Genomic DNA, 18,820 nt, shown 5'->3' with positions numbered 1-18,820 from the left:
AAGAAGTAATTTTCCACGAATTTGATTTTGAGACCTCAAGTTTTGAACTTGAGGTCTCGAAATCAACCATCTAAACGCACACAACTTCGTGTGACAAGGGTGTTTTTTCTTTAATTACCACTCGCAACTTCGACGACCAATTGAGCTCAAATTTTCACAGGTTTGTTATTTCATGCATATGTTGAGATTCACCAAGTGAGAAGACTGGTCTTTGACACATACCAATAGTGTCCACTGTCTTTAAGAGAGTTACATTAATTGTGGTTTTATCAATATACACCTATGTGTGTTTAGCTGTATACTCAGTACTTTCCAGAGCTCTGTGAAAAAAAAAATCACCAGCATATTACTTAGGTAGGATTTGAACCCACAACCTTTGCAATTCTAGGGCAGTGTCTTACCAAATAGACCACTGAGATTGCCCTGTAGCTAGAGGCAGTTCGAATCCTATGTTTTAGCAGCAGGTACCACAACGATGTATAGATGAAAATTTGCATTGGGGATAAAGAATATTAATTTGCCGATTTTGCTTGAGGCAAAAAGAGAGTTGAAAACTTGTCTCCAAACTTGACAGTTTCCCCTTAACAAACAATTGATAGACTTGATGTTTTTTAGTATTCAGAAAAGAGGTTTCCCTCAATGTTTTCTGGATTGGTTGGCTGCAGATTGTGATGTACCATCTTCTAACAATTAAAAGGTGCTACATGGAGTGATCTCATGCTCTTCTCCATTTTTGGAGGTTTTGGAGAAATAAATAATAAAAAATTGGGGAAAAATGTGCATGTACCTGTCTTATAAAGGGTCTATGTACTTTTTCCTAACACAAAACACAATGTCCACAGATTTACATTAAACTTACACAGTTTGAAGATTACGATAGTAGAAAGTTACCCTTGAGATTTTACTTACTGAGGTGCTGTAGTTTTTGAGAAATGAGTAAAACACACATTTTTCGTCTCAGTTTAAAGGTATTAACCAGTTATGCTATGTTTATGGTATAATACCATAACTGGATAGTGGGTTTTTACATGGTAGAATCATTTTTGTGTCACTGAGATGAACATTATTTTGTGATTTGTTTTACTCATTTCTCAAAAACTACAGAACCTCAGTTCGTAATATTTGAAGGGAAGCTTTCCACCATCATTATCCTCAAACCCTGTAAGTTAAATGTAAATCTGTGGACATTATGATAAAGTACCCAAATCCTTGGGAAGTAGTACTTTTGGTAATCACTCTTGAAAATGTATGGCCACACTTTCGGTGAGAAGCCTACAGCAGCTTTCGATAGTATAAAGCATTTTGAGAAGCAAATCACTTGAAAATATTGTGGTTATGGATAAAAGATATCAGTTTTATGCCCCAAAATTTGAATCTAAGAAGTGTTGCTGTCAGTTACGGGTGTGGGGTGAGTTTTCCACTTACTGTCTGGCATAGGGTCGATCCAATTCTTGTTCATGCCTGTCGGGATATTTTCGCTCTCCGCTCTGTCCAGCGTTTGTTTCATCTCCCTGCGCTCCTTAGCGAGGGCGCTCTGCATCATGGCTGCCTTGGACAACGTTCCGTCGGGATTCTGCACAAACAAGAAATGGAAATTACTATTTAATCATTTGTTGGTTTGAATCCTTGTGGCTGACCCTAATTTGATCATATTGAGCATTTTCTTCTAGCTTTTGAGTGCAGCCGTCAAATGATTGAAGATAAACACACTGCCCGTGACAAAAAAAGATGCTTTGGTCTACGAGGTGGGGCTACGAGACTGGCCCAACCACCTACAGCTTTATGACCTACCCGAAAGACTGAGGCAATGGTTACGTGTCTTGCTAAAGGATGCAAGTGTCACGACTGGGACTCAAACCCACATTCTGCTGATCAGAAACAGCAGAGCTTGAGTTCCAGGCTCTTAACCGCTCGACATGCAGTCCCACTTGCAGCTTAAAGGCACTGGACACATTGGGTAATTGAATTACTATGTATGCTTTCAGATGCATAATAAAAGGTTTCAGCTAAAGTATTTTATTACTTGAGTGAGAAATTACCTCTTTCTCAAAAACTAAGTTATGTCAGAAGGAGCCATTTCTCACAATGTTTTATACTATCAGCAGCTCTCCATTGCTTCTTAATACCAAGTAAGTTTTTATGCTAACAATTATTTTAAGTAACCACCAATGGTGTCCAGAGCCTTTAAAAGACCTATCAGGAACTGTCAGAGGACTGTGAACAAGAAATGGAAAATGAAATATAACCATCACACTTCGGTGAAACGAAAAGAAGAAGAATGAAGCATTCCCCTAATCACATGATTCAGACATTCTGACATCTTGACACTGACCTTAACTATTCTGACTGGGCTGAGTTCAACACTCTGCCGTCCGTGCCCTCGTAGGAAGGGAGGGTCCTCTTCCCGAAGCTCGATCTCAATCTCCTCATCAGAATCGTCCTCCTTAGCTAGGACTCCGGTCGTCTCATCAAAATCAGGAAGCTCTGTCACATCGATGCAGCTTGCTGCCATCATCTGAAAAGGAGTGTTTGGATATTTAAGAAATTTTACAAATTTCTGTGGAAGTGTCGTGGCCGAGCGGTTAAGAGCACCGAATTCAAACTGTGGTGTTTCTGATCAGAGTGTGGGTTTGAATCCCCAGCCGTGACACTTGTGTCCTTGTAAAAGAACCCAGTGCACTTATGTAAAAGAACCCAGTGCACTTATCACCAAAAGAAAGAAGGGGTTCACCCGATGTTCCTGGCTGGATTGGCAGCATATTGCGCCACAGTACCTTGTTAACCATTACATGGAGCTAAGGATTAGGTCTTATATCTCAAACTTCGTACCACTCCTTGCAGTAATAATACCTGGCGCTTTGTATCCTTTGGCAAAAGGCGCGTTATAAATACAGTTATTATTATTATTGAAAGATGGACTGGGAATAAGAGGAATGTTTAAAATACCTTGGGCCGATTCCACAAGGACCCAAGATTGATCATAACTGCAAATCAATCGTAGTTGCTTAGTAAAGTGTGATGTCACAACACAAATCACTATGGCTATACTGACAATTTGTCTTAAGATGGATTATATTGCTTTGTGAAAGCGACCCTGGATTGCCTTGCTTATCTGGTATGTTCCATTTGGGGAAAATTTTCTAGAATTCGGGAGACATACGCCTTTTGGAGACAGTTACTTTTAACTTAAGTTGATCTATTTTTAATGTGTGAACATGTACTTGTGATTGTTTTGCCCGAATAAACATTTAGTTTTCATAAAGAGGACAACTTTACATTGACAACTCTGTTCACCTGTTTCAGTTCCCATTTTTCGGGAGACGTAACACGCTGTACACGCTTCCTGATGCTACTGTCGTCCGTTTCCGCTACGGTCACAAGAGGGAGGTTCGATGGACGATCTGGATTACGCATTGTATCATCAGCTTCTGGATTAGATGAACCTGCTAATCCTTTAGATAATCCTGGATTAAGGTCTCTACCTGCAGAGAAAGGAAAAACGAGATGAAAAAAACCTTGAATCCCGTCTGTAAGTATTGCACGAACAAATTTATATCCTGAACATTTAATAACAATATGTAGGAGATTGCCTGGAATTTGGCAAGTGTCCAATGTCTTTAAGACTAGTCTTATCTCGAGTAAGGACGAGTTTTACTCGTCCTAACTAAAACTTGTCCTAACTTAGGACTAGCCTTAAGTGTTGAATATCTCCTAGGACTAGTCCTAACCTAACTCTTTGTGAAATCGACCCAAGGTAGATTATGTTCTTTTGAGAACTTGTCTTGCTTTATTATCTACCTGGCAAGTAGATACACATGGCGTTGGTGTTACCGCAAACCAAATATATATTGATACCTCACCATGCCATGCCTCAAATCTCATGTAATTGCATTAAAATAAATGTAATAGCTACCAGACTATACAGCATCTTAACCCCTTGATTTCATATTCCTTATTTGCATCAGGTGCCTGGGACCCACACACTGGCTAGTCTGGTCTCGGACTCTGAGGTCCATCTTTCAGACCTTGGAAAACCAAGCAGTTTCAACTTCACCTAATATTTGTCCACCTTATGTCTTCCATGGGATATCCTGACAGGTAAGACGCTATTGACCCCTTGCACGCGCGTCACACGCTGCGACTGATGCCACGCTCACCATGTTGGTGGGCAGTTAGGTTTACGTGTATTAACGCCGCGTCGCCTAAAGCACACTTCATTGCATAACGCACAGCATAGAGTTATATATAAAAATGCACAGTGAAATTGCCCACCAGTATGGCGCATTCAAGATTTTACTGATAATGACGTCAGGTGAAATGGGTCAATACATCACTTTATCACAGTAACTTTCACATAAAACCAAGCGTTGTAAAAAATAATCCACAAAAACAAAAACACTTTGCGTTAGCTCACAAAAAACGAAAAAGGAAAATGTGTGTTAACTTTTTTTTCTACTTTTAAAATATCCTTCCAACCATATTCATTTCATAACGCTTTTATAGTCTTAAGCGCCCAATCTGATGACAACATGTCATCAATTCCAGACTTGGATAAAATGTACCCAGCCAGCAACTAAAAAACAAATACATTGTTTAATTAAGAATTTAGCACACATTGATAATACTAATTACAAAATACTTGGCCCAAATATTTGTGTTGTTGCATAATAAATAATTAACGTTTGAAGACAAGCACATGATAAGCATTGTTGTAAACTTTGAGCCCGATTTCATTGTAACTCTCGTTAAAAATTAAGAGTAGCAAATAATTGTTGCTATTTCTGTAAAAAAACAACCTCAAAATTCCATTATTCTAGTTACGGAAGCATGGAATTTCGCACTTAGGTTAAGCGTTTTTCACGGGTTAGCAAGGAATTTTGGCTTCTGTGCATGTGTACTCACTGTTTCTAGGCATTCTGTGCTTACACAGTTAGCGCAGAAATTTGGCGCTTGCACAGTAAGCGGCAAATGGTATGTAAATCATAAGAGTAATGTAAGTTTGAATTTTGGCTTCTGTGCATGTGTACTCACTGTTTCTAGGCATTTTGTGCCTACACAGTTAGCGCAGAAATTTGGCGCTTGCACAGTAAGCGGCAAATGGTATGTAAATCATAAGAGTAAATGTAAGTTTGAATTTTGGCTTCTGTGCATGTGTACTCACTGTTTCTAGGCATTCTGTGCCTACACAGTTAGCGCAGAAATTTGGCGCTTGCACAGTAAGCGGCAAATGGTTTGTAAATCATAAGAGTAAATGTAAGTTTGAATTTTGGCTTCTGTGCATGTGTACTCACTGTTTCTAGGCATTCTTTGCTTACACAGTTAGCGCAGAAATTTGGCGCTTGCACAGTAAGCGGCAAATGGTAAGTAAATCATAACAGTTATTGTAAGTTTGAATTTTGGCTTCTGTGCATGTGTACTCACTGTTTCTAGTCATTGTTTGCTTACACAGCTAGCGCAGAAATTTGGCGCTTGCACAGTAAGCGGCAAATGGTAAGTAAATCATAAGGGTAAATGTAAGTTTGAATGAATGAATGAATGAATGAATGAATGGTGATCGAAAGCGCAGAATTCGGCGGTAAGCAAAGCCATGAACTTGGGCCCTACTCTGATGTACTGGACATAGAGCTACATGCCTTTGTCGTAGATTTTGGGGCAATGTGCCTTTTTTGCGATCAAAGTTTGCCTAATCAGGCAATCACAAAAGAAGAAAAATTGAAGCATGGGAAGAAGTTTGAATACAAAGGCACTGAACATGTTTGGTAATTGTCAAAGACCAATATTCTCAATTGGTGTATTCTCATACGCATAAAATAACACATCTGTAAAAAAAAAAATTGACTCAAATGGTCGTCGAAGTTGCAAGAGAACAATGAAAGAAAAACACCCTTGTTGCACAAATGTGTGTGCTTTCAGATGCCTAACCAAATATTAAAAGACTTCAGGTCTGAAAAATTTACCTCTTTCTCAAAAACTACGCTACATCAGAGGGAGCTGTTCTTCACAATGTTACAAACTATAAACAGCTCTCCTTTGCTCGTTACAAAGTAAGTTTTTATGCAAACAATTATTTTGAGTAATTACCAAAGGTGTCCAGTGTCTTTAAAGGAGATCATTTAGGAATATCACATAATGACAGGCCTGCGGGAGGGAGTAAAGTAAGTATATTTATTACCTGAGTCTTGGTCGACATCCTTCATGGAGAGTCGGATCTTGGTCCCAGCGAGGGAGAGAACCTTAGCCTTGACTCTCATACCTCGAGTCACCACATCGTTAACATCGGCAACACGACCTTCACGACGGAGCTGGGTAAACAAAAAACTTGATTATTATAAAACCAAAAATCCTTAAAGGTAAGAACAAACTTGTCTAAGATCACAGACTTACATAAATCTTACACAATCTAAGGATTTATTATGTCTAATAGTATACAAACATTGACTGCTTTAAGTGATATGGTTAAATTTATAACACCGAGGTGATCCCAGAGCGTTCTATTTGGCGCAGCAATGGGATAGTACCCAGTAGTGCTGGGCGAATAGTGAAATTTTGTTATTCGGATAACGCTGGCCAACTATCCGAAATTAACCGAATATTCGAATAGTTTTTTTTCGCTGCTAGAGGGCGCTATTATAAAAATAACTGGATCTGATTTAAAGATGGCGATTTGCTTTTTCTTTTGATCGTGATTGACTCTACGTGAAGGAAAACTTTTGTAATCTTTGAACAAATTACGTCAGATATGTCATTGTTTTAACTCTTCACGGAGGTGAGCATAGTTAAATACTTAATTTATGCTGTTTTTAATAGAAGTTTCATAAGGATTCAGACAAAACATTCCTATCAGTTGTCGCCCGACGTCCGCGGATATTCAAATATTAAAGAATATCTGGTTACTCAGTTGTAATTACAGAACTATTCGGTTAATAAATAGCTATTCGCGCCCTATGCGGATATCCGGGTAAGAAAAAAAAGGCATTCGCGGTTACGGATAGGAAAACCTATTCCCCATTAACCGGATATTCAAATTATTCGCCCAGGCCTAGTACCCAGGTTACTAATGGGACAGTTCTTACACTGCCAGAAACTGTGTTGTTAGCAAAACAAATTCTGTAATGTTCCTTTAAACACTTGTTCATGACTATGTCTTTTAAAATCTGCTACGGCCTCGTAAACACCATTTCTCATTTTGTCCACATTGCCTTAGATTGGGCGAGTTGGGCTTTCAAAAGTGTCTAAAATCATCTGTTCTGAAAACATGTTGGAAAGAAGTTTTAAAAGTAGAATGTAATGATCCACACAAGTATCCCTCCAATCTGGTGGCTTTCCTTTTACTTCATGAACTAACACGGTCTGCCAAATTTTTGCAAAGTGGTAGATATTTGAAAATCATGCAAATTCAAACTCACAAATGCCTTCACACGCTTTTTACAGCCCTTGGGTGGAATTCACAAGGAATAAAAAACTAGTCTTATCTCGAGGTAGGCTTGTCCTAAAACCAAGAGAAGATTTCCCCACTGATTCATCAATAAAAATCCAGGAAACAGATTGTGAACACACTACAAATTTATTTCAAATGTCTGATTTTGAACACACTACAAATTTATTTCAAATGTCTGACAGGGTGCGAAATTAACGGTTGCCCGGTTGCCCGTGGCAACCAAAAAATCATCCGGGCAACCTGTGATTGTGTCGCCGTTGCCCGACGGGCAACCTTATGAAAAACAACAATTTAGGCCTAACCTGCTTATATTGTGCCAGCTCCAAAGATCGTTTGAATTTTCCACATAAAAAAAATATTTATGATGTTCAACCATTTTTGTATATTCCACGACGTCAACCGGACTGCGAGCCATGTGAGAACTTTCCAGCATCATCATTCACGTATTAAATAATATGCGATGGCACAGCGCGGTTAAAATTGCTGTGCTGTGTAATAGCGGGACAGTAATGCACGTGCGTAGGGTACACGTACAGCATTTACAATTGGAATTCACGTTCTTGTTCTGTCCCAACTATAGAATCAGCCTAACTGCAGATATATGGGCCTTTACTTACCATCTTTGCTGTGTAGCAAAACACATAGTTGGGACTGAACGTTTGCACCGCTGATCCTGGTCGCACACGCGCTTTCCAGCAACCGCTGGTGCCGCGCAGATGCATGCTGCACAGTGTGCCGCGCGCGGGACCAGCTTGCAAATGATAAACACGATGAATGGAGGCTGCGGGCACACGCGCTTTCTAGAAATTGCGCTTTTCCGGGGATCACTGGTGCCACGCGTGTTATGCTGCACGCGCACATAACAAGCGTGTGGGAACAGCTAGCCAGCATGTGTGAGCGCAGATCCACTCGCTACTTTAATTTGCGTGGTTGACACTGACAGTTCTAATATTTACGAAAGTTGCATGACACAAAGAATAACAATGAGCCTCCTAAAGTTTGGTTTCACGTTGGGTAAAAACCCAAAACATGTAAGAAGTGATACCGACGCTGGTTTTACAGATGATGAAGAGCACCATGTATCCAAATCAGCAAAAATTAAGTCAAATGACAGCGATGCTTCCCCTCGGAGAGTTAGAGTAAGACTTACATGTACCTTTATCTCTTTTTTTTCGGGCAACCTATTTTTCTTGTGGGCAACCTATTTTCAGTTGCTGGTTGCCCTGGGGGCAACCAGCAAATTTTCTTAATTTCGTACCCTGTCTGAATAAAAACAAGCCTTGTAAGTTGGGGGGACAGCCTCTTACCTCTGATATATGGAGAAGTCCTTCGCATCTGCGCTTTAAGCCCTCCAGCTGTACAAAACAAGCCTTGTAAGTTGGGGGGACAGCCTCTTACCTCTGATATATGGACAAGTCCTTCGCATCTGCGCTTTAAGCCCTCCAGCTGTACAAAACAAGCCTTGTAAGTTGGGGGGACAGCCTCTTACCTCTGATATATGGACAAGTCCTTCGCATCTGCGCTTTAAGCCCTCCAGCTGTACAAAACAAGCCTTGTAAGTTGGGGGGACAGCCTCTTACCTCTGATATATGGACAAGTCCTTTGCATCTGCACTTTAAGCCCTCCAGCTGTACAAAACAAGCCTTGTAAGTTGGGGGGACAGCCTCTTACCTCTGATATATGGAGAAGTCCTTCGCATCTGCGCTTTAAGCCCTCCAGCTGTACAAAACAAGCCTTGTAAGTTGGGGGGACAGCCTCTTACCTCTGATATATGGACAAGTCCTTCGCATCTGCGCTTTAAGCCCTCCAGCTGTACAAAACAAGCCTTGTAAGTTGGGGGGACAGCCTCTTACCTCTGATATATGGACAAGTCCTTCGCATCTGCGCTTTAAGCCCTCCAGCTGTACAAAACAAGCCTTGTAAGTTGGGGGACAGCCTCTTACCTCTGATATATGGACAAGTCCTTCGCATCTGCGCTTTAAGCCCTCCAGCTGTACAAAACAAGCCTTGTAAGTTGGGGGGACAGCCTCTTACCTCTGATATATGGACAAGTCCTTCGCATCTGCGCTTTAAGCCCTCCAGCTGTACAAAACAAGCCTTGTAAGTTGGGGGGACAGCCTCTTACCTCTGATATATGGACAAGTCCTTTGCATCTGCGCTTTAAGCCCTCCAGCTGTACAAAACAAGCCTTGTAAGTTGGGGGGACAGCCTCTTACCTCTGATATATGGACAAGTCCTTCGCATCTGCGCTTTAAGCCCTCCAGCTGTACAAAACAAGCCTTGTAAGTTGGGGGGACAGCCTCTTACCTCTGATATATGGACAAGTCCTTCGCATCTGCGCTTTAAGCCCTCCAGCTGTACAAAACAAGCCTTGTAAGTTGGGGGGACAGCCTCTTACCTCTGATATATGGACAAGTCCTTCGCATCTGCGCTTTAAGCCCTCCAGCTGTACAAAACAAGCCTTGTAAGTTGGGGGGACAGCCTCTTACCTCTGATATATGGACAAGTCCTTCGCATCTGCGCTTTAAGCCCTCCAGCTGTACAAAACAAGCCTTGTAAGTTGGGGGGACAGCCTCTTACCTCTGATATATGGACAAGTCCTTCGCATCTGCGCTTTAAGCCCTCCAGCTGTACAAAACAAGCCTTGTAAGTTGGGGGGACAGCCTCTTACCTCTGATATATGGACAAGTCCTTCGCATCTGCGCTTTAAGCCCTCCAGCTGTACAAAACAAGCCTTGTAAGTTGGGGGGACAGCCTCTTACCTCTGATATATGGACAAGTCCTTCGCATCTGCGCTTTAAGCCCTCCAGCTGTACAAAACAAGCCTTGTAAGTTGGGGGGACAGCCTCTTACCTCTGATATATGGACAAGTCCTTCGCATCTGCGCTTTAAGCCCTCCAGCTGTACAAAACAAGCCTTGTAAGTTGGGGGGGACAGCCTCTTACCTCTGATATATGGACAAGTCCTTCGCATCTGCGCTTTAAGCCCTCCAGCTGTACAAAACAAGCCTTGTAAGTTGGGGGGACAGCCTCTTACCTCTGATATATGGACAAGTCCTTTGCATCTGCGCTTTAAGCCCTCCAGCTGTACAAAACAAGCCTTGTAAGTTGGGGGGACAGCCTCTTACCTCTGATATATGGACAAGTCCTTCGCATCGGCGCTTTAAGCCCTCCAGCTGTACAAAACAAGCCTTGTAAGTTGGGGGGACAGCCTCTTACCTCTGATATATGGACAAGTCCTTTGCATCTGCGCTTTAAGCCCTCCAGCTGTACAAAACAAGCCTTGTAAGTTGGGGGGACAGCCTCTTACCTCTGATATATGGACAAGTCCTTCGCATCTGCGCTTTAAGCCCTCCAGCTGTACAAAACAAGCCTTGTAAGTTGGGGGGACAGCCTCTTACCTCTGATATATGGACAAGTCCTTCGCATCTGCGCTTTAAGCCCTCCAGCTGTACAAAACAAGCCATGTAAGTTGGGGGGACAGCCTCTTACCTCTGATATATGGACAAGTCCTTCGCATCTGCGCTTTAAGCCCTCCAGCTGTACAAAACAAGCCTTGTAAGTTGGGGGGACAGCCTCTTACCTCTGATATATGGACAAGTCCTTCGCATCTGCGCTTTAAGCCCTCCAGCTGTACAAAACATCCATACTGCATCACACTCGTTACTTTCCCCTCATATATACTCCCAACTTCCGGGTCCATCGAGGGCGGGCGGTTTACAAAGCGGTCGGCATGGCTGTCGCTGTCGTCGTATTTTTCCTGATCTCGATCTCGGCTTCTGTCTCGTTTCCTATAGAATTGAAGTAAAGCTATTTAGCATGTTGCAGTCTATTGGAGGAAACAAAACACTTTGCCAAAGCACTTTTCGTCTCCAGTACATTCCCACGTCATACACCATTTTTTCTATGATGACCAAGTAAATATATGTAGCCCAATTAATACAGGCATTACAAATCTTCCAAGAACCAAGGCCCAATTTCAAAAAGCTGCTTAAGCAGAAAGTATTGCTCTATACAGTCGACTCCGGTTATTACGAGCTCGCATGTTACAAGGTTCCGGTTGATACGAGGTTTTTTGCCGGTCCCGAACGGCCCCATGCGTGTTTCAATGCATTAAAATACTGATTATACGAGCACGGTAGTAGCGAGAACACGGTTATAACGAGGTAATTTGGGAGACCCATTACGAGCAAAACATTGTTTAAAACCCTTCTATAATGAGAACAATTCAAAAACCAACTAAGGAAATACCTGTACAGCTGGTAAAGTCGATATTTGTGGCTTTTAAGACATACAATAGAGGTGTTAAGTGGACGCTACCGCTAGCAACACTAATCCGAAATCGGGAGTCACGAGTCAGCAAGCAAGGTTGTTAATTCCAAACTCCGGACAATGGTGGGATTAGGAGGTCTGCATGGTTCAAACATTGATGATCTTAAAAAAAGATACTGATCCACTGAGTTTATAAGCGCGTTATAAATTTTCAGAAGGAAAAAAACACCCGCAACTTACAAACTTACAACTTATCAAAACTAGTTGCGTGATCAATATTATTGAATGCAAAAGCAAGATTTTACCTGGTATCCCACATTGGCAATGAACCTAACATGACACAGTGTTTACCAATGAAAATCAAGATTCTATTTTTTGTTGCTGCGACGAGTGTATTGCACATGCACACACATGCACAGAATAGCACAATCTTCCCTGGTATCTCGCGTTAGCAATGAACCTTCTATTATTACACTAGTGGTTACCAATGAAAATCCAGCTTTTATTTTATTGACTGAAAATTTTCACAGCGTGTGCAATATGCATTGCAGCAGTAAGATTTCCCCGGTATCTCGCAGCAGCAATGAACCATCCAGCGTTAAACAGGTGGTTACCAATGAAAACCAAGACTATTTATTGCATTGGCAACAAACTGCCGGCGACCAAAGTTTTGTAAGAGAAACTTCCCAAAATATGAACGCAAGTTAAAATCTTACACTTTTTATCAATCTTGTAAAATATAAATTGATTTAAAAATTGAATTTAAAACTAAACCAACTTAGTTAAAACAGTTTTATAATCCCCGCGTTGTGCTTTTTTGTGCAGTACATCGCACATACTACTCTATGCACACAGTAGTATAGTCAATTGCAGCTCTGCCATGCAGCTATGTACACACGTGCGACCATTATGTCATGTATTCGAAGTACACGTGTTGTGTGCATGCACAATGATGACGTATGTATCTATATTTAGCGCGCTGCGTTTAAGACGAGATTCGGATAATACGAGGGAAATGGGCCAGTCCGGCGGACCTCGTTATAACGGGAGTCGACTGTAGTTGCTACTAAGCAGAAACGAGAAGGATACCAGTCACAAATTCTACATGTGACATGGTAGTTTGGCTGGTAACCTTATTTATAAATTTTGGAGAGGATATTTTTGTTGTGCTTAGCAACTCTTTGTGCTTAAACAGCTCTCTGAAATTGTGCCCAGATATGGTTCGTATAGCCCAAATGTAACTTCGAACAAATTAAGGACAGCATCACCAACCTCTTGTGTTTCCGATCCCTGCTGTTGCTCCGACTACGGTGGCGCTGATCTCGGTCCAAGCTCCTTGACCTTGACCTTGAGCTCCTCCTATGTTTATGTCTGTCACCGTGCCTATCACTCTGTCTGTCACCGTGTCGATCACTGTGTCTGTCAGCGTATCTATCAGCTTGTCTATCACCGTGTCTATCCCTGTGTCTTTCACGACTTCGACTTCTGCTCCTGCTTCGACTGTCACTATGGTGACGATGGCGGCTCTTCTTTTTCTTGTGTGATTTCACGTCCTCGGTTTTCTCCGTTTTACTAAAATAAAATAATTTGCAATTTCAAATAAATCTGGGCAGAGAAATTTACCTGCACCCTTAACTTTCCCACCGAGTCCTTCAAAAATCATTGAAGGCAAATAATTGAAGTATTAAGGTCTACAACGAAAACGATAACGATCACGACGCAAAGAGAACGCATTCTATTGGTTGAATTGCTCCACCAAGAATACGCACACGCTCATTCAACGGAATAATGGAATACGTTCTCTTTGCGTCAATATCGTTATCGTTCTCGTTATAGCTGCAGTGGGACCGGGCCTTTAGAGGCATTGGAACCATATAAAACCCATGTTTTTTGGATTATTATTCATCTTCTTGTTTTCAGAACTGGGGGGGGGGGGGCATTCTAAACCGAATCGAAGTTTGGCGACAGCTCCTTGAAATGAAATTAGGTCCTCAGAATGCGTTAACTTGTGTGTCAGGAGAACCAAAGCAGCCTGCTGTAGAGACTCAACACAAACTCATATCAGGAATTAGCTACCCGTGCTTGAGAGTGAGAGTAGCAGGTCTGACTTTCACACACTGTGGCCACATTCCATACGTTTCCAGTTGCATATTTGAAAAATATCACAGGGTTCTAACCCGACTCCAGAGCAGGGGTTGAGGACAGACAGGGGATATTGACCCAATTCACCTAATATCATCATCAGAACCGCAATACTGGTGGCTAATGTAACTGTGCGTTATTCAGTGAAGTACGCATTTTAGGCAACGCAGCGTTTACACGTAAACCTATAGACCTTATTGAATAACCCCTTTTTTTGCTTTGAAAGTTGCCATCTTGTAGGTCAAACTGTATGCACATCCAAACACGTCAATCAAAAAACACGCAGCACTCAGCATTCCCGCTTTGATTTCTACGCACACACACACGCACACAGACGCCATCTTGTAGTGCACATACTTGAACAGTGACGTCATATTCAATACTGTCTGTTGATTACCAAAATGGTGATTGTGGCACAGCTGCCTCGTGTGACGTGCGTGCATGGAGTCAATAGCGACCATTGTGTGAACGTGGCCGGCAATTATTCCCTGGGTGTTACCCCAGGAAATAGAGTAGTGTGAAAAGGGTTATAACTTACATTGGTATTGAGCTGATAGCAGCTGGCATCAAGGCTTCAAGCTCATCCATGGCTTCCATGGCGACCTTCTCATCCATCTCAGCTTCAACCTGCAGAGTACCAGCAGAAAAATAGTGCTCAAAATGATTCATTTACGCTGGGTTTTTTTTAAGAAATTTGTATTTCTGTCCTCATTGATGCCAATCTCACTTTTCCTGGTTTTTGTTTATGTGTGTGTTCTTTATTCTGCCTTTTTGACTACTTTTTTTTCCGCTTTTATCTTTTTACTTGATGCACAAAATGTCCGCAATTCAACCTATGGCTACCATGGGATAGGCCTATTTGTTTATAAATAAACCATCAATATATTAATGAATTTTAAAAAAAGAGGGCAGGAGAGTAGATTTGACAGGTGTCTTCCTCAAAGGCAAAGTATATCTAATTGTTTTTTTTAACCATTTGATTGTTTTAATACCATATTAAATGTAGATACAATAGAACTAACTGACATGCATACTACATGATGCTGACAGGAAATGTCAAGATACAGAGCAGAGACTACACTAGTAAACAAGCATTATCAGAACTAAGTTGCATGTAAGAGGGATAATTGTAACCCTTGGTCCCACAGACGGTCATAGATGTAGATGTAAGGGACGTCACCATCTGCTACAATCATTTGCAGCAACATGTAGGTTAAAGCCATTATACACTTTCAGCACAAAAAAAAAAAAAGTTCACAGATTTACAAATAATTTACAGGGTTTACAGAAGGTAGTGGTGAAAGACTTCTCTTGAAATATTAATCCATGAAATGCTTTACTGTTCGAGAAAACATTAAAACAATTATCAATTCTCGTTGTCAAGAATAACAGGATTATTTAAAAACATATGTCATGACACAGCGAAACGTGCGGAAACAAGGTCTGGTTTTCCCCGTTATTTTTTCCCGACTCCGATGACCGATTGAGCCTAAATTTTCACAGGTTTGTTATTTTTTTTATCAGTTGTGATACACGAAGTGTGGGTCTTTGGACAATACTGTTTACCGAATGGCTTTAAAGGCAGTGGACACTATTTGTAAATACTCAAAATTATTATCAGCATAAAACATTAATTGGTAACGAGTAATGGGGAGAGGTTGATGGTATAAAACATTGTTAGAAACGGCTCCCTCTGAAGTGATGTAGTATTCGAGAAAGAAGTAATTTTCCACGAATTTGATTTTGAGACCTCAGATTTAGAATTTAAGGTCTCGAAACCAAGCATCTGAAAGCACATGTGACAAGGATGTTTTTTTCTTTCGTAGTTATCTCGCAACTTCGATGATCAATTGAGCTCAAATTTTCACAGGTTTGTTATTTTATGCATATTATATGTTGAGATACACTGAGTGACTAGACTGGTCTTTGACACTTACCAATAGTGCCCAGTGTCTTTAAAGAGTCTGTATAATGTATCTTTGGTCAGGCTTGCGTTTGGTAATAACTCTGAAAATTATTGCCAACAAAAACTTTCTTGGTACAGAAGTACACAGCTGCTTTGGAAAGTATGCATTTTGAAGTACCGCAGTTATGGAAAATGATGTAAATTTTCATCCCCCAAAACTTGAATCTGAGAAGCGTTAATGACAGTAACAGTTCTCCAATTCTAATTGCAGATTATCGGCATTATCTAAAAAAAAAAATCCACCATTTTGAAAGGGTTTTATGGTAAACATAGACATCTACAACTATTACATGATTGAAACCAGCAGAAGGTTCCAATTTACCAAACATAGGCCCTATACTTGGGCGATACTAATTTGGAAACGATATCGATATCGGATCGATTTTGTATTAATCGAAATATCGGTAAATCGCGATATCGGCTAAGTATCGCGATGTATTTCCTAGCCGAGACGTCTTGCGACAATAGTAGATTGGACCGACCGGGTTTCTTCGGGGAAAAAACCCAATCAAAGCGGAGATTAGGCGGCCTTACACAGACAACCGAAAACTACATTTAGTATCACTATTGTATCACATTACACTCCCTTTGAGCGTGCGGCTCAGGGCCGCTGTCTGCGCCCATCTGAGGTGTAAATCGGCTATTAAACTTGGTAGTTTATTTGGTTAGGCTCTATAGAGAAGAGTGATGGTCAACTCAGTTTGGAAATAATTAAAAGAGCCGATATTTTAATTATTTCCAAACTGACTTGGCCATCATTCTACTTCAATCGTTCAAAGATGGAAGGTGAACTGCATCTTGTGTCTAAGAAAAAAACAACTTCTGCCGTATGGGTTCATTTTGGTATTGCTGTTGATGAAGACGGAAAAGCAACGACTGAAATGAAGCGACCTGCCGCATTTGCTTCAAATAGGTCTCAATCAAAGGTGGCACTACGTCAAATTTAAGCCGTCATCTCAAGGTAAAACACCCTGCCGAGTTGACAAGACAACAGCCCTCTGCGTCGCCATCACCATCAAATAGAGCCGGTCCATCGAGATCAAATCTAACCACCATCACGGATGCATTTACCCGTCCGAAAGTTTTATTTGAAAAAAGAAATCAACTGCCAATGGTGCGTCATTGAATTACCAAACATTCCTAAATTATGTAAGCCTTTACTTACTTTTACGACGGCAGCGCTAATCAATTGAATACATTTACCGATCTGTTGGTAAATGTATTCAATTGATAAGCGCTGCCAGACTGCGCCGTCAAATAAAAGCAAAGACCTACTGAATATTGGCCTCCCTCCTCACTCTCAGTCTGTGACGCAGCCGCAAGATTCCTTTCTAGATTGGACCGGCCGGGTTGTTTCAGGCGGTCTCACACAGACTACCGAAAACTACAGTGCGTCTGCAGAACGCCAGGGTCACTGCATGCTCACTGCACCACCACGTGTGTGCTGCACCAGCACGTGTGTGCTGCACCACCACGTGTGTGCTGCACCACCACGTGTGTGCTGCACCACCACGTGTGTGCAAGTAGCGCTAGCGCGAACTTATTAGTCATGCAAACAATAGAGCAGTCTGTCATGCGCAGACGTTAACATCTTAAACGCATGTAAGTAATGGCCCCTAGTTTAACACCCCATTGGTTTGGAGTAAAACCAGAAGAATAGGTCATTACAACACCTCTCTTATGCTACAACCGTTTCTTCTACAACTTTCACTGGGAGTTTGAAGACTGATGATGTTAAAATTAATTAATCGCGATTATATCGAATATCGCGATATATTGTTGGCGATATATCGTGAATAAAATAAATCAATATCACCCAAGCTTAATAGGCCCCCTATACATCCCTTTATATGTTGAGTTATTACCATTTTTTCATCAGGAATACAGAGTCCTGGGTACTTTTCTCGTCTCTTCTCCACCTTGACCGATTTGGATTTCTTCACCTTAGCGCCAAGGCTAGATTTCTTCGGCTTCGGTGGCCTCATGTGGTGGATAAGACGTTGAAGGTTGGAGACGAACGACCCTGGTAGATCGGCACCATTCTTCTGTAGTGCTGAATTGAAACTGTCGTAGTCTGGGTTCTTGTCGGCGATATCAATGATGAATTCAGCTACAAGTATAAAATCAAGCATTGTTTCTGGTTATACTCAAGTCAAAGTCTAATTAATTTGGGGTTGAAGAAAAAATTAAAAGATCGGGACATGAGGCAGTGTAGCAGTGAAGTGAAGCAGTCGTGATTAACATGACGACAAACAGTCACTACCAACTGAGCTTTCCTCACTAGCCCTTAAGCATTAGTCTAATGTTATGTAGGCGATCTCTCCTAATTTTGCTCCTTATAACTGCTCATATCTCTGTTCGGGGTTGGCCTATTAGTATTACTCCTAGAAGTATGGTTCACTCCGATCGCTATCGCCTCCTTGAACCTCATTCACAAGGTCAGCATATTGTACAAACAAGACCCACTTCGTCAACTTTTAGTCCTTTATATGTTAATGCACCTGAGAGACGGACATATCAGGGGACAACTCTGTCCAGGGGAAACTCTGTCCTGGGGTGACTCTGTCTGGGAGCGACTCTGTCTGGGACGTCTCTGTCCAGGTGACTTTGGGAAAGATATTTTTGTATCCTGCTACCACTTTCAGTTTCACTGAATTTTACCTAACAAAAGGAACATCTCACTTGATTTTGATTTGAGTAAATTAGATAATTACTCATTTTATTTCAGACTTAAGGGGAGTTTAGCATGTTTTTTAGTAAGTAAGGACATGAATTAGAATGAGGAAAACATGAACTCATAAATGAACATGATGATGATGATGAAACTGAAAGGATTGAATGAAGTTGTTATAATAATAAAATAATGTCAATTGTTATGAATAAAACATTACAATACCAATCATTCTTACCAAGATCTTTGTCATTCATTCCTAAATGGTTGTCCAGTTCAGTGCAAACTTTGGACACGAGCGACAGATACTCCAACTTTGCAAGTTCATCCAT

The 18,820-nt window shown here is 41.2% G+C and overlaps 1 protein-coding gene across 1 annotated transcript in view; it reads right to left on the bottom strand.

Annotated features, from left to right (window-relative positions):
• Positions 1-18,820, bottom strand: part of LOC117299931 (ATP-dependent RNA helicase DHX8-like) — a 35,780-nt gene extending 16,960 nt beyond the window's left edge. Inside the window, exons 1-9 of the mRNA XM_033783536.1 lie at positions 18,727-18,820; positions 17,683-17,927; positions 14,390-14,478; positions 12,982-13,281; positions 11,021-11,228; positions 6,173-6,302; positions 3,295-3,482; positions 2,333-2,515; positions 1,426-1,573 (exon numbers count right to left, since the gene is read on the bottom strand). Coding sequence (XP_033639427.1) covers positions 1,426-1,573; positions 2,333-2,515; positions 3,295-3,482; positions 6,173-6,302; positions 11,021-11,228; positions 12,982-13,281; positions 14,390-14,478; positions 17,683-17,927; positions 18,727-18,820 — 1,585 coding nt within the window. The remainder of the gene's footprint in view (positions 1-1,425; positions 1,574-2,332; positions 2,516-3,294; positions 3,483-6,172; positions 6,303-11,020; positions 11,229-12,981; positions 13,282-14,389; positions 14,479-17,682; positions 17,928-18,726) is intronic.

The sequence above is a fragment of the Asterias rubens genome, chromosome 15, assembly GCF_902459465.1.
Source record: "Asterias rubens chromosome 15, eAstRub1.3, whole genome shotgun sequence".
Classification (NCBI taxonomy): domain Eukaryota; kingdom Metazoa; phylum Echinodermata; class Asteroidea; order Forcipulatida; family Asteriidae; genus Asterias; species Asterias rubens.
This window is presented reverse-complemented; position numbering and strand designations above follow the sequence as displayed.